General features: G+C 36.8%; 1 protein-coding gene across 3 annotated transcripts in view; it reads right to left on the bottom strand.

The window, feature by feature from the left end:
• The window catches only part of Spata6 (spermatogenesis associated 6), a 101,087-nt gene that overhangs the window by 48,162 nt on the left and 38,147 nt on the right, over positions 1–14,778 (bottom strand). Inside the window, exons 4-6 of one of the 3 annotated variants that reach the window (XM_059254719.1) lie at positions 10,559–10,600; positions 9,422–9,546; positions 4,109–4,189 (exon numbers count right to left, since the gene is read on the bottom strand). In XM_059254719.1, the coding sequence (XP_059110702.1) occupies positions 4,109–4,189; positions 9,422–9,546; positions 10,559–10,600 (248 nt within the window). Of the gene's footprint in view, positions 1–1,374; positions 1,507–4,108; positions 4,190–9,421; positions 9,563–10,558; positions 10,601–14,778 lie in introns of those variants that run through there. The other 2 variants (XM_059254720.1, XM_059254721.1) reach the window with 2 other exon arrangements.

Raw genomic sequence — 14,778 nt, 5'->3', positions numbered from 1 at the left:
CCACACTGACATGGGAGAAATCAAATCCATATTCTCCTAGTTAATAAGGTTTATTGTATCAAACTTCCTTAAGTCTAACATGGGCTTAATGAAAATTAAAAGCCAATGCTTAATCACTAATAAAATTCCAAGAAATAAACTTATTTTCAAAATAAGTCAAAAACATTTTCAGTAAAGTAAAAATAATGCAAACAATATTTATTGCTTATGTTTACATACTCAAGTAATGGGCTACAAAGTTTAAAAGAACTACACATAATTTTAAAGAGCCCATGTCTAATATGGTGTGGTCACACATGTCTGTGATCCTGCGTAGGCTGCTGAAGCAATTTGAGCCTAGGCAACAAAAGACCTTTGTCTAAAAATACACTTGTCTAGCTAGTTGTGAAATCATGAAGAAAACTACCAAAATAAGGCTTATTCATGTTATAATTATATATAGCATATGTACAAAACAGACTCTAAAGCACTAGATATTTTACTGAAGTGTTTTACTTGAATTACATAAGATATATAGGAGAATAAGATCCATGTCATAATTTGACAATTCAGTGACAGACAAAAATACCATGTTACTTCTGGCCCTGTATTTTTTTTATAAAACTAAAGATGCATAAAAGATAGATTATAAACTTTAATAACTAGTACTTCCATCTTCTTATAAATATGATATCAGCCTAGAATTTTTAAAAATAAATCTGAGCTGGGCTCAGTGACATATAACTACATATCTAGCTACATGGGAGCCTGAGGCAAGAAGGCTTCTGGAGCCCCAGAGTTTTTGGTCAGGCTGGGCACCCTAAGTGAGGCCTTGTCTAAAATAAAATATAATAAAAATGCCGGGCGGTGGTGGCGCACGCCTTTAATCCCAGCACTCGGGAGGCAGAGCTAGGCGGATCTCTGTGAGTTCGAGGCCAGCCTGGGCTACCAAGTGAGTCCCAGGAAAGGCGCAAAGCTACATAGAGAAACCCTGTCTCGAAAAACCAAAAAAAAAATATATATATATATATATAATAAAAATAAAAACAATTCAGATGGCTCCAACTTGCTGCTATTCAGGTAATCCTTCATTCTGCTACACTCTGCCTTACAAATGCCTTAACAGTTAGATTGGATGTTAATAATATGTTTCTTTTCTAGAGTCATATGGCTAGGAAAAAAAAAAAACAGCTAACAATCTTTGTCTTCCTCATTTCAATCCCTTGGAAAACTACCAACCCAAATTTCTTCTCCACTCTCTCCACCCCTTAGTGCAAGGACTAAATGCTTAAAGTATACATACGAATCAAAATAAGAGCCAGGTATTTTTCAATTCAGTGATATAAAGGAAAAAATAAGCATATTTCTAATGAGAATAGTCTCTAGGTTCCATACAGGCCAATCCATCAGGTCATCTTCTTTCTCCTGTCCTTCAAGGCATGTTCCAGGACCCTCTCCCCGCTAGTCCAGTGACACCAGTGGGTGTATCAGAGCTCTCCTCTCCCCTCATCCACCTCTATGGCATCACAATGACTCTCAGATGAAGACATTCTAGAACCACAAAGGTCTCTGAGGTTTCCTAAACCACTCAAGATGTACATCTGCCTCCTGGAATCAGTCCCTTTAGCTCAGCTTTAATTACCTCTGTCAACCATGTCTTGAACTTCCCCTCTATACAGATCCACTTCAGCTACAGGATTTCATGCTCATACACAAAAAAAAAAAAAAAAAAAAAAAAAAAAAAAAAATCTCCTTTCCTCAACCTATTTATTCTACTCCATGTCTATTAACACTCCTATCACATCAGTCTAGTCCCTAGACTTCTAGCTCCTTGTCCTTGTTTTCCTGCCACAGCTAAACTCATAAAGTGATGCTTAAGTTTCTTTTTACATACCCACCTCTGATTATACCAAATCTTCTTTCCTTAGTAAAGTTTTTATAATGATGCATATTAAGTTACAAATTTCGTAGCATCCATTACAGATGCATGGTGTCCAAACATGTCCATTCCTTAGTGCCCCCCTAGTTTTGCCTACTAAAACTCAAAATATTAGCTGTATGTACTCTTGCCAAAATGACTGCCATAATTTCCTTTCCTACATCTACACCATGGTGGTTTCAGCTCCAGGATGAAGCTGGCTTGACTGTGCAACTTCCTTTGATCAATAGGACACTGTCACAAGGCCAGGTTTTTAAAAAGGTGGTTGACTCTTCCTGAGAATCTTCCTAAAGCAAGAAGCCACAATTATTAGCCTGCTAGATGACGAGTCTTATGATCTTCACCCTCTTCAAACACAACTGCAAAATGCCAGGTTTGAGCAAAAATACCTGAGCTCCTTCAGGTTTATCCAGCCAGTCTAGTACGGAGGAATCATCCTTTAGCCCCCAGAACTGAGAAGCACTTGCAACTTTAAACCACTGTTAGCGGGAATTGTTATACAGCAAAACCTAAGGGATACTACAACTTAACAATGTTTAACAACATACCGAAAAGTCTGTCAATATTTCATTATATAACAATAGATTCTACTTTGAAACGGGTAAAAAGAATTATTAGAAATGAAAATGATTTTTCCTCTGGAAATCCACTTCAATACCCTTGATTCTTCAATTCACTAAATTGCTGACAAACATAAAGCATAAATAATCTGAAAACAGTACTTCCCTCCTCCTTTGCCTTCCTCCCTTCCATTCTTCTCTCATGCTTTCTTCTTTACTTTTCTCTCTCCTCTCTCCTCCCCTCCTCTCTCTTCCCCCATACCCTCTCAGCCTTGGCAGGGATTTGAGCCCAGGCCCTAAAGCACCGTTTTAAATGCTTTCTAATATAAAAACTTACTCTCTTACATCTCTGTTTAGTAAAGATCAAATGACAACTCCAAACAAGGAAAAGGAAAAGAATAATATTTTTCAGAAAATATTAGGTCCTAAGTGCATAAAGTGCAATAACTGTAACTGAGGGGAGGGCCTTACATTTACAAGGTTCTTATATTGAGATGTACACTTGAAATGTTTAGGCTTTTCTATGTGAATTAAAAATAAAAAGGATTTTTCTATCATTCATTAAGCATGTTCCAGAGAGAAAAACTGAATACTGGGCAAAGTATTTTTAACAGTTTATAAATGTGCACATTGAGTATCTCAGAAACCAGTCAGTAAGGTTCCCCACACATGGTAAGCCAGGCTAGCCAGACTTCCAACATCTGTGTCTAAATACTAATTAGGTACAGACTGGCTTTGGAATCCCAAATATCTGGCTAACAAAATAACACTTCCTCCAGTACTCTGGAAACTCTGCACCTTTCTTAGCTTAGATCACAGCTATTATCTTCAGAAAATTAGCTTTAAAACTGTAATACAGCAAGTTACTCTTCCACTCTTTCCACTCCTGGGCCTCTCCTGCCCCTATTGAATCCTCTGGGCTTTATATGTTACCAGCCATTTATTAGAACATGGCCATTATGGATCTGCACATGGGTGATGCCAGCATTGATGAGATAACTATGGGCAAGGTCACTTGTCCATCAGAAGACTGCCCTGTGGCCCGGTAAGAATTAGAATACAAGAAACAATAGGTGCAGAAGCTTACTAAAAGAAACTTTCACAAATGTGAGTTATTTAGGCTGGAATACCCAAACTTGATTGATCTGACAGGACAAGTATGGTCACTGCACTGAGCAGCAGTCCTCTAGGAATTCGCCACATTCAAGAAGTCACACGCAATAAACATCAAGTCTCCAGTCTGAGAACTCAGCCACATTCACTTAAAGGTATCCTTGACCTCTCTGCAGTCACCTGAAACTTCTGTAAAATATATGGAAGTCTCCAGCTGAGTTTTCTCTGGCAACTCCTGATCTCAACCTCTTTTGGGCAGTTTGACTGTTGCTTGTATTAAAAATTTCATAATGTAAAATAAGTAAATATCCAAGCAAATATATCACAGTGCCTCCTGCCATGGGGCTAAGCTTGGTATTCTCCTGTTTCCTATGATGCATCAAACTTTGCTAGCTGCTTTACTTAAGCCAGAGACTGAGGGGATGGTGAGAGGAAATGCAGCCAAAACAGGGATAACGCCTGCCACACATCCATCCACATGAACCACATGATCATTAAACAGTTTAACTATTTTAACCTGAGTGCGGCACTTCCTTGAGCTTATCAGACATTCCGTGATCACTGAAGTTGTAGAAAATTCCAGCTTTGGAGCAATTCCCTGCAAGATTAAAAAATGGTATTTTTACATATTAAAAAGATACAGTTACTGGTGAGAATAGGATGTAAAAATCACAAATACTTTTCAAGACTGAGCACTTCATTTCTTAGTTTCATCTTTTTATTATTATGAAGAACATAGTAATGATAAATATTACTAATTAGCAGTTTCATTACCAATAATTTGGTCTGGAACAATTATATTACTTTTATGGAATAATTTTAAATTGTTTTCATTTTCAAGTGTCTCTCTGTCAAAGTGTTTGAAGATTTTAAATTATAACATATTAGTCAGAAATATGTGAATGTATTTAATTGATTTTAACATTCTTTACAGTTACAATTTTAGACATTTAACCACATAATCAAGACATAATTATTAGCTCTATTTAGCCATTCCAGAAATTCTACATACATCAATAACCATTGTCTATTACAAATATATATAATATTTAATTGTCTATTAAATTTTTATCTTATTATATTTTAATACATTTTAATTAAAATAAAATTCTATTACTTTCCTCTTCCATTTCATCCCTCAAGTTCATCCTACACCCTTCTACTCTATTAATTTTTTAATGGAATAGTTTGGATGCCTCATTGTAAAAATAGCAAAACTCTCAATTGTGCAACCTTCAGACAGAGGAGGTCTCTGAAATTTTTCTATAGCCTTTTTCTTATAATATACTTTATATTCAGATGTAGATATTAATCTGGGTTCTATCTCTACCAACATTTCAATAATCAACTTGAACCATTTTGAGATAAATGGAGAAAAGGAGACAGTTCAAAGGGACAATTACAAAGCATCCAAGGAAACATCTGGAAGCCCACATTATACATACACCAACTGTTAACCATGTCAGCTAGCCCTTGGGTAGCTTTTCCCTAATGCAATAGAAGTCAGACACTGACCAAGCCCTCTGTAAACCCTGTCTGTGAACAACTAAGTTTAGAATTTAAAACATATCCATTATAAAGGGTAAATCTGAGTTGCCTAAGAATCAATATCAATGATATCTACTACACCCACTTGTTAGAGATCTACCATACATAATATATTTCTCTAAAACTTGGTAAGTGTGGGTCACATTCAAAGACTCAAAGCTAGGCTATTTTTTCAATGGAGGATTATGAAATATGTATGTGCAGTTTTCCTTTTGACTATAAATTGCACTCTTCTTACATGCAAAATACACTCATGCTCCTTCCCCCCAAAAAAGGAAGCAAGAAGTCTTGACCTTTTACAACTTTACAAACTCAGTTTAAAATCCAGTGTTGGCATGTAAGAATCCTCACATAGGTAAGGTTCTTTGGTTATACATCAGTATTGCTTCTAGAATAGTTCTTCAGAGTCAGAAGACATAAGAACTAGAGAGACAAGCTATCTATATGACAACACCCACTGTACACATGTGCAGCAAGCACAGGGCAGTCTATGCACACATTCCCATAAAAATGTGGGCAAAGTGGCAGAACCACTGGTGCCTAACAATCCCAAAATCCAGACAGAGAGGAGTATCAAAGAATTTCTGTAAATATAGCCAATGTGTCATTTAATGATGAGGATTTGGACTGAGAAAATTGTCATTAGGCAATCCATCCTATATACTCCCAGAAATGTAGAAAGTACGGCCTGTTACATAACTAAATATACACCATAGCCACCACTGTACATATAGTCCAACTCCAATCAGAACGTCAAGAAGTACAAAACTGTCTACTATCGCCAGCTGGCCTGTGGCATTCCACTTTAAACTTCCCTGAGTATTGCTTATCTCACTGTGAGTTCCCAGTAGTTAAGATAGTATTTTTACCAGCCTTTTGAGTCTAGTATGTAATAGGATTATTCATATACATAGATTTGTCTTAGAGAATTAATTCACACAACTGTGGGAAATGACAATAAATTGGAAATGAAGGAATAAATTGACACATTGTTTTGAGCATGAAAGCCTATGGGGTAGGCTGGAATATTAGAAATAGGTAGGATTTCTATTGCTTCCATAAAACAGAATTCTTCCTTCCTCAGAAAACCTCAGTATTTGCTGTTGCAATCTCCAACTTGAAGAGATGAAGGCCACTTGCACTGTCAAGTAGTAATCTTCTTGTGAAGTCAATTGTTTATAAATCTTCATCACATCATCAAATTGCTTCACAGTAACATCCAGATTGTTGCATGGGTACTAGAGCCTAGCCAAACTGACAAAATCACACCATCTTAAAAGTGAGTTTCTCCACTGAGCCTATGTCAAGAAGTAATTCATTCACTGAGTTCAGTCAACAAGCATCTGTTAAATACTACTTCATAAGATACTGAGTAAGACTACAATTCAAAGATAAGAATGTTGTGGAGCTCAGAGTCTACAGAGAAAATACCCACCACCACCACCAAGGCAGCCACAGTTAAAACATATGATCATCTCAATGTCAAATCTATCCACTCATGAACCCTAGCTAGCTACAGGTCTCTGTGCTTTGTCCAAGCTTACTAAGCAAATCCACAAAAGTGTCATGATTTGATTCCAGATAATGGTTTGAATCCTTGTCACAGTAGTGGAACTCACAGAAGGTAGCTCAGAATCACAAGAATTCTTAAGACAAGTCATTGTTGCCTGCCAGGACCACAAACCACTGACTAGAGCACTTATTTTCACTTATATGTAAACAGAATAATTGATATGGCTGGATTTATACCCTAATGTTGATGTTCAGTTTACTTTCTGTTCCATGTCTTTTCTATTATTCAATTTCTCATAGAAGCCACACTGGGTTCCCCCTCTGCTGACCTTCAGTGATAGGTGAAGAAATAAATTCATAGCTACCACTAGTTTCCCTGTACTTCTTTTAATCTCTCATTGTCTTTCAAGGTGAGACAGGAAAGAGAGAGAGCTTCTCCCAGCCTTTTTCTTGTCCCTTTGTTTCTGGATCTTTCTGTCAACCTTCTAGAAGGTGTGCCATTGACCCCAATAGGCCTTGCACAGTTGTAAGGTTTCTTCATCTGCTACCAAGAGGATCCACTGTGTTCAGCTGGCAGAGCCAAACTATTCACCCCACTTCTCAAACCCTTGGCCCCAAAGCTGCTGCTCTTTGTGCCCAGTCTCAGCTGTAAAGATACAGTTATCACTGAGAAGTAGGGCATGGGGGCATCCCAGGCAAAGGAGCCCCAAATTCCTGCTATATTACCTAAAAGTTGAGCCAATTTTCAAGCATAAAAATTTCATCTGCTATGAAGACCCACAGAGGATTCCTAGTGAGAACTTACTCAGGGTCAGAGAATCTGAGCCTGCTTTACACAGCAGGGCTGCATAATGGGATGATTTGACCATAGGTGTGGTTACCAGGTGTTTGGAAGGGTCTACATTTGGCTGTACAGTATGCTTTGATCATGCAAGGGGGAGGTCTTTTGCCCCTCCCCTTGGCATTATTATAAAAAGCCTTTTGAATAAAGCCTTGAGGCGATTGGGTATTAATCCTGGCCCTCCCGAAGCTGTCCTGTGTTTGTCCTTGTTCTCGTTGATTAGGTCTCTGCTCCTATCTAATATTTTCTTATCCCTCCTTCTTCCTCCTAAGAACCCTTCAAAAGGTGGGAGCTGGACTCCCACAATCTGCTTGCTGTACTTGTTAGTCTGTATTCACTGCCCAATGTTAACTATGGTAACTTTGTCCAGTTTCAAACGTGCTTGGTACACAGAGAAGATCTGCCAAACTCTTCACACGGCTGTTATTGGAAGTCCTGATTTTTATATATCTTTGCCTCAGTTATAAAACACCTTCTGAATATATGCAAAAGAAACTCAAGTTAAGTGATGAAAGAAAATTCCTGTGAACAGTCCACACAGTTGACTTTCGATTGCTGTCTTTATATGACAAAGCAAGTTAAATTACCTTAAAGAGAAGATAAACTAAATATGATATTTTTTCTTTATGAGCTTCCACACGACTCTTAAAATACTCTTTGAAGACAATGATAGTATAAAAGCTAACAACATAAAAAAAATCCAGAAAAGAAAGGTTTTCATTTGTTACAGAGTCAACTTTTACACTTTCAGTAAACTGAACTTGCTATTTCTTTGGACATAGCTTATCATAAACCTAGACATACAGGAAAATCTATTTAATTCATTATATTAGCTCATATACCACCCTCTTTATTTATTTATATTAGGATTCCATAAAATTCGTTTAAAAACTGTTTGTCCAAATAATTTCAAGTTAAACAACTTTTACTTCTCTGCTTTTGAAACAAAGTGGGCATCTCTGAGTTCTTCTGGGTAGCAAGCTGATTTTCAGGAATAAAGATATTTTCAAATCAGAGGAGTTACAGGAAAGGATGGGAGAGCTTTGTGTGGAGGCAGTATTGGGCCTAATGTTTATTTGTCACACAATTATTACCACTCAGAAAGAAAGGTTCTCTTAATGCAGCATTAAACTTAGGTGTGCAATCAATGAACATTTTATAATCTATCTATCCAAGCTTTATCCAAACTGTGATAAGTTTCAGTCATTTCTATTTGTTACACTGTTATAGCACTATAAGAAACCATCTTAGCCTGCTGTGCTGTGGCTCAGTGGTAAACTGATGACTAACATGCAGAAGGCCCAGGGTCTCAATTTCTAGCACCAGGAGTAAAAGCAATGTAAGAGGGCTCTTGGTATCCCAGTGAGTATATGTTGAAAGACATACACCTAGAAGATAATATGCTAGAAAAACATCGGTCTTTATTAAATAATTTTGAGTTTTGATTGTTTCAGCTTATGACACAGCAGCATACAAAAATTCTCAATTTATAAATATTTAATATTTCTTCATATTTTTCAGCAAATCATATATGTCTAAAAAGTCATGTTTTAAATGTTGGTTTCCCTAAATGTTGAGACTGGTTATTGCTCAAATGTTTGTTAAACTTTCCCGAGACAGAAACAAGAAAGGTGACAGACACGGAGGGATGAGGATGGGCAGTGCAGAGGAGAAACAACTTGCAAGTTGTGAAGAAGGCCAGCCAATATGATCTGTGTTAGTTTCGACAATAAATGCCTTAATTTTTGCTAAATTGTTTTCATTATGTTCAGGATAATTAAAATAACCCAATTATATGAAACAAGTTTGAAAACAAATTAAGTTTTTTTTTTTTAGTTAGTTCTACACATTCAATGCACAGAAGCCTGCATGCTGGTTCTTACCCATGACCCTGCATCAAGAGCTGACCTGAAAACTGCAATTACTTACTCTTAGTCCAGAAATCCTCCTCATGGTAACCTGGCGGTTTGAATCATGGTGTCCAGAAACTTGGTTTGGACCCGGGAACATGAAATCTCGTGTATTTTCATCATAGGTAGACAGTGTTTCTCCCACTATAAGAAAGATATCCTATGATTCAAATTATAACAAAACATTCTATTTAGAAACAAAATCATCAAGTATAATATATATATATTGCCTGATGCCTTATTGTATACCTGCTTGAAGGCAATGCTTATCTTCTATAAAAGGAAAATTAAAATAAGGATATATTAAATACTTTAACTTTTTTTTCAAATTCAGGAATATGGTATATATTAGTAAACCTCTGCCTCACACCTTGGAGAACAGTAGTGTTCATGTACACTCAGTGAGAACCAATGAACTCTTAGAAAAAGGAATTCTTTAAAAATACAAAGTTGCATTAAATTTATATACCCAAAGCTTATTACTATCTCTAGCAACTTCTGTCTTCTATCTTTTCTGTTTTCCCTCATGTGGTGTAAGACTGGACATTAAGAATAATTGAGACCCTTTGTAGACTTTGTGGCTAGTGAATTAAGTATGTGGGCAATAACTGAAAATTCTGAGATTACTTGTATTTAATAAAATAGAGATATCTGCTGCATAAAATGAAGATTTAACTAAGATTTCTTTGATAGTCCTAGAAATCAGTAACAATACTAACACTAGTCTATATTTTAATAGGTAACCTCTCTCCTCAGGAACTCATGTTTACCTTGTAAGTAAGTAAGGCTACCACCCTCTTCATTCCCAATAATTGTCAACACACAAAAAACAAAACAAAAATCCTGTTTAACAATTATGTGTAATTTTATTTTTAAAATCTCAAAAATTGAAAATTCAATTTATATTACTGTCAAAAATATTCTAAAATTATAAAGATGATATCTTCCACTTTCAATTATTTTAACATGTTTAACTTTGGAACAATGCATTAAATTGGCATTCATATAAACTTATCTGTGTTTGTTGTTTTGGCATATATAGTGAATCACTGGTTTAAAAAATAAGCATTGCTGCTATTTGGTAGATAGAGGGGAGAAGAGATATTTAGAAATATTTCATTGAGATGAGTTGCCTCATCAATATGTAATACAATACCTGGTGGAACTAGCTGTATCAACTCGAACACTGCTGTATCATCTGAAAGTTTGAAGGAAAAATCTCCTTAAGTCAAAAAGTCAATAACAATGAGTTACTCTAATCTACTTCTGAGAACTCATTACAAAAGCATAATTGCTTCCTTCATTCCTTTAACTTCTGCTGTTTTCCATGAATGGAAGCCCAATTCAACCTTCCACCCATATATTCCATCTATAAATAAATATTACATTCTCCATTTATGTCATAACTTGGCACTCCAATGAGAAAATAAATATGGCCCTTTTTCTTATATCCTTCTTTGTTTGCCAAAATACACCCTGCAAGTTGGACCAGTGTGTATGGGCATTTGCTGCCATGCCTGAGGACCTGAGTTTGATTCCTGAGAGCCACATAATGGAAGCAGGGAAGCAACTACCGTAAATATAGCTCTTACTTCCATGTGTGCCATAACAGAAGAACAAGTGCCCCACACATACAATAAGTAAATATTAAAAATCAAAAGCCAAAATAATTACTGAATAGACAACATGTTTGTTTATCCCTTAGTAGACTGTGCAGGTTTTTATAAATATGTTATATCTATTAATCTGAGTGATAACAATTTATGTATATTATAAAAGACCTTCTAAAATATTTTTTATAAATTTTCAAAAGTAAGAAAAAGGAATCATCTCTATCCTCTGAGAACCCACTGAAAAGGCTATGTGCTTCCTTCCTTTAACTAGTGCTATTTTCCTTGGAGTCTCGTTCTACCCTCCATACATATATTCCATCTATAAAGAAATTCCAAATTCTCCACTTAGGTCACAGCTGGGAGCTACAATGAGAAATACAGATGTGGCTCTTATCTTACATCTTCTTGTTTATTTGTTCATCTACTCGAGGCAAGGCTTCACTGTGTACCCTGGGTTGGCCTAGAATGTGTCATCTTTCTGCCTTAGTCCTTTAAGTACAAAGACTACAAATATGTTCTCATAACCAGTAAGACGTGGATTTTCCTAAGAGTCTTAAATTCCACAAAGGAGATAAATATTAAACAAAATAAAACCATCAATGAATATGTAATTATAATCCACAAGTACAATGAAAGCATTGGGAAATGTCATGAAATACTGTAATAAAAATACCTAAGCCAGTCAGGAAGGCAGTGAAAGTTCACAAACTGGTCTTCAGTACCCATATATAGCAAGAGTTATAGGATATAAACTGGGAATCAGGAAGCGAAGGGCATAAAGTTTCTTAAAGCAGAAAGAACAAACATACAAGACTCAAAATACAGCAGAGCAAGGCAGTCTAGAAGATAAATATCCAGGAACAAGGCTTCTTCTAAAATCAACTGGAATATGTAGACAAATAAATAAATAAATAAATAAATAAATAAATAAATAAATAAATACTAACACTTAAGCACTAAAACTGGGTAAAATAGAAACTTGGTATATAAAAAGGAAATCCAGAGAGATGAGCCGGCCTTAGGGGCTGCTTTTTCTTTCTCACATCTGACAAATCTGATAAGTAGCTAAGAGGCAAGAAATTAACAACGACTTTTGATAGACTCATGGCATGGACCTTAGAGTACATAACTAAATGAGTAAAGTAAAATAATCAACTACAGCCTCATGGAAAAACATGACTTTAGGAGTCAGAAAGCGAGCAGTAGGGGAATGGGGTAGGGGGAAACCAAGTCAATGACCTGAAAACCTGACTGACGAATGGTCTTGGTTCAGAGAGGATTAAACCTGTGTTTGGATGAGAATGCCTCCCTCCAAAGGCTTATATATTTTGAAGATTAGGAGGTGTGGCCTTATTGAAACAGGTGTATGACTGAAGGTGGGCTTTGAGATTTCAAAAGCCCATGCCATTACCGTTGGCTCTCTCTCTGCCCCTTGGTTGTTATCTCAACGTGTGAGCTCTCAGCTACTGCTCCAGTGCCTGCCTGTCTCCCTGCCAGCTGGTGTGCTCCCTTCCATGATAGCCATAGACTCACTCTCTGAAACTATAACAAGTAAGCCTCCAATTAAATGCCTTCTTTTATAAGTTGCCTTGGTCACGGTATCTCTTCACAAAAATAGAAGAGTAACTAAGACAAAAACCTAAAAGTAAAGGATAAAATAAAATATGACCAATTTTGAAATAGCTCAAATCCAGCCTGAATTAAGATAATTCAAGTAATTATTTCTACATTTTTACAGCATTTGGCATTCAAACTAAATCAAAGGGGTATGTAGAAAAATAGATAAATTGAGATTTAAAAACTAAGGAAATAAGTTGGAAGATCTAGAAACTAAGTATTCTACATACTCAGAAGGTGCCATTTATGCCAGCAATGACAATAATTTAATGCCACTTAAGACATAGTCTTAAAATTTGCTGTAGGACTTATACTCTGGCATTTAAGGGGCTTGAAAGGATTTACTCTAGCCTAAAAGCTGAAAATGAGCAACCCTTCTAGTATACCTCAGGAAGGTGACCTCACAGGACAAAGGCAGGTAGTTAAGAGGAATCACAACAGAGCAGAAATACATAAGCAGAGTCCTCTATGGGAGCTTTAGGGGGAAGAGTTTTGAGTTTTACCTCAGGATCCTCACTGTGAACATTGGAAAAAAGTTCTCTCTGACTCCTAGGGGAAAGGAAGCATTTGGAAGTATGCCAGAGCATTTTATTCATTATAACAAGGCCTTCTCTTGGAAACAGGCCTTTTTCTTGGGTTCTATCTGCAGATTATTTTTGAAAAACCCTAATCGACCTGGTAAAAGGTAAGTCCCAATTCTAGCCAACTCCAGGCTTCTACCAGGAGCAGGTGAAATACTCAACTACAGTGCCAGCTTTTTTTGTCCATGGGAGAAAGGAGATACTCAGCTATCCAGCCCTCCTGTCCTAGGGAGAGATAGGACCTAGAAACACTGGTAGAGTTCACATGGGCTCATCAAAGCCTAGCTCCACTCACAGAAGACAGAATGCTCTCTCCTCGGACCTTACCAACACATTGAAGTGGACAGCTACCAAAGTTCTTTCCTCAGCACACCATGACTGGCTTTCAACAAGAGCATGGCAAACTAATGTGAAAGAGCAAGAGTGCACTGTGGAGACCTTGGTCACACAAACGGGGACACTGAAGTGACAGAATCAAACACTAAAAAGAAAAACAAAAACAAAAAACAAAAAACCTTGAGCTGACACTGTAAAGAACTTACCGAGCTCATACAAGACCCTGGGTTTAATCCCCATAATGAAAAAAACTCCACAAATTTTGAAAACTATAAAATTCAAAGAGATCTAGTATACAAAGTAAGCAGTATGCAAAAATAGAAATGTTATAAAGGCATGTTAGCAGACACGGAAATTCTGAGAAAGAACAAAAAGAAATGCTGCAGATCAGAACATTATGACTGAAAAGAATGCCTGTGGTGAAGTTACTGGTGGGTAAAAAACAATCTCAAAGCATTAAGAGTATAACAATAAAAACGTTCAAATCATCAAAGAAAGACAAAGCAAAGAACAATATCTAAGAATTGTGGGGCAACTACAAAAAAGATGTAAGGTATAATACTAGGAACACCAGAAGAAACAGAAGGAACCCTGATCCTTACAAGGATGGAAGAGCTGGAACAGGAAGGATTACTAGAGTTACTGGCAGTTTACTGAGGCAAATAGAAACATAAAGACCATTTACCAAAGACAACAACTTCTAGAAGATAAGCAAAACGGGGGCAGTGAATTACATTAATATAAACACCTAAGGAGCTCACTGAACTAGAAGAAAAAGTCTTTGAAGCAGCATGAGAAAAGCAACTTAGCATTTTGAAAGCATCTTTTAAAGATCCTTGCAGCAGAAAGAGTCACTAGAAAGTCTGGAGGCCAGAGGGCCAGATGCTGACATGTGCAAAATACTAAAAGAAATGGGCAACTCAATTAAGAAGGCCTGGTGTGGTGATGCACATCTTTAATCCCAGCACTCAGGAGACAGAGGCAGGCAGATCTCTGTGAGTTAGAGGCCAGTCTGGTCTACAAAGTGAGTTTCAGGACAGCCAGGGATACACAGAGAAACCCTGTCTTGAAAACAAAAAGCTATGTCCAGTTTTTAAAAAATGTCTTTCCAAACTATTAGAGAAATTAGCATATCATAGACATACAGTTATGAATGTGAGAGATTGTAGGGAGAAAAGGAACATACTGGACTAGGTGGTAGGGAGCTAGGAGAGTGTGGGAGTGAGCGT

Source organism: Peromyscus eremicus, chromosome 2, assembly GCF_949786415.1.
Source record: "Peromyscus eremicus chromosome 2, PerEre_H2_v1, whole genome shotgun sequence".
NCBI classification, from domain to species: domain Eukaryota; kingdom Metazoa; phylum Chordata; class Mammalia; order Rodentia; family Cricetidae; genus Peromyscus; species Peromyscus eremicus.
The sequence above is the reverse complement of the archived record's forward strand: the minus strand, read 5'-3'. Positions and strand labels throughout refer to the sequence as shown.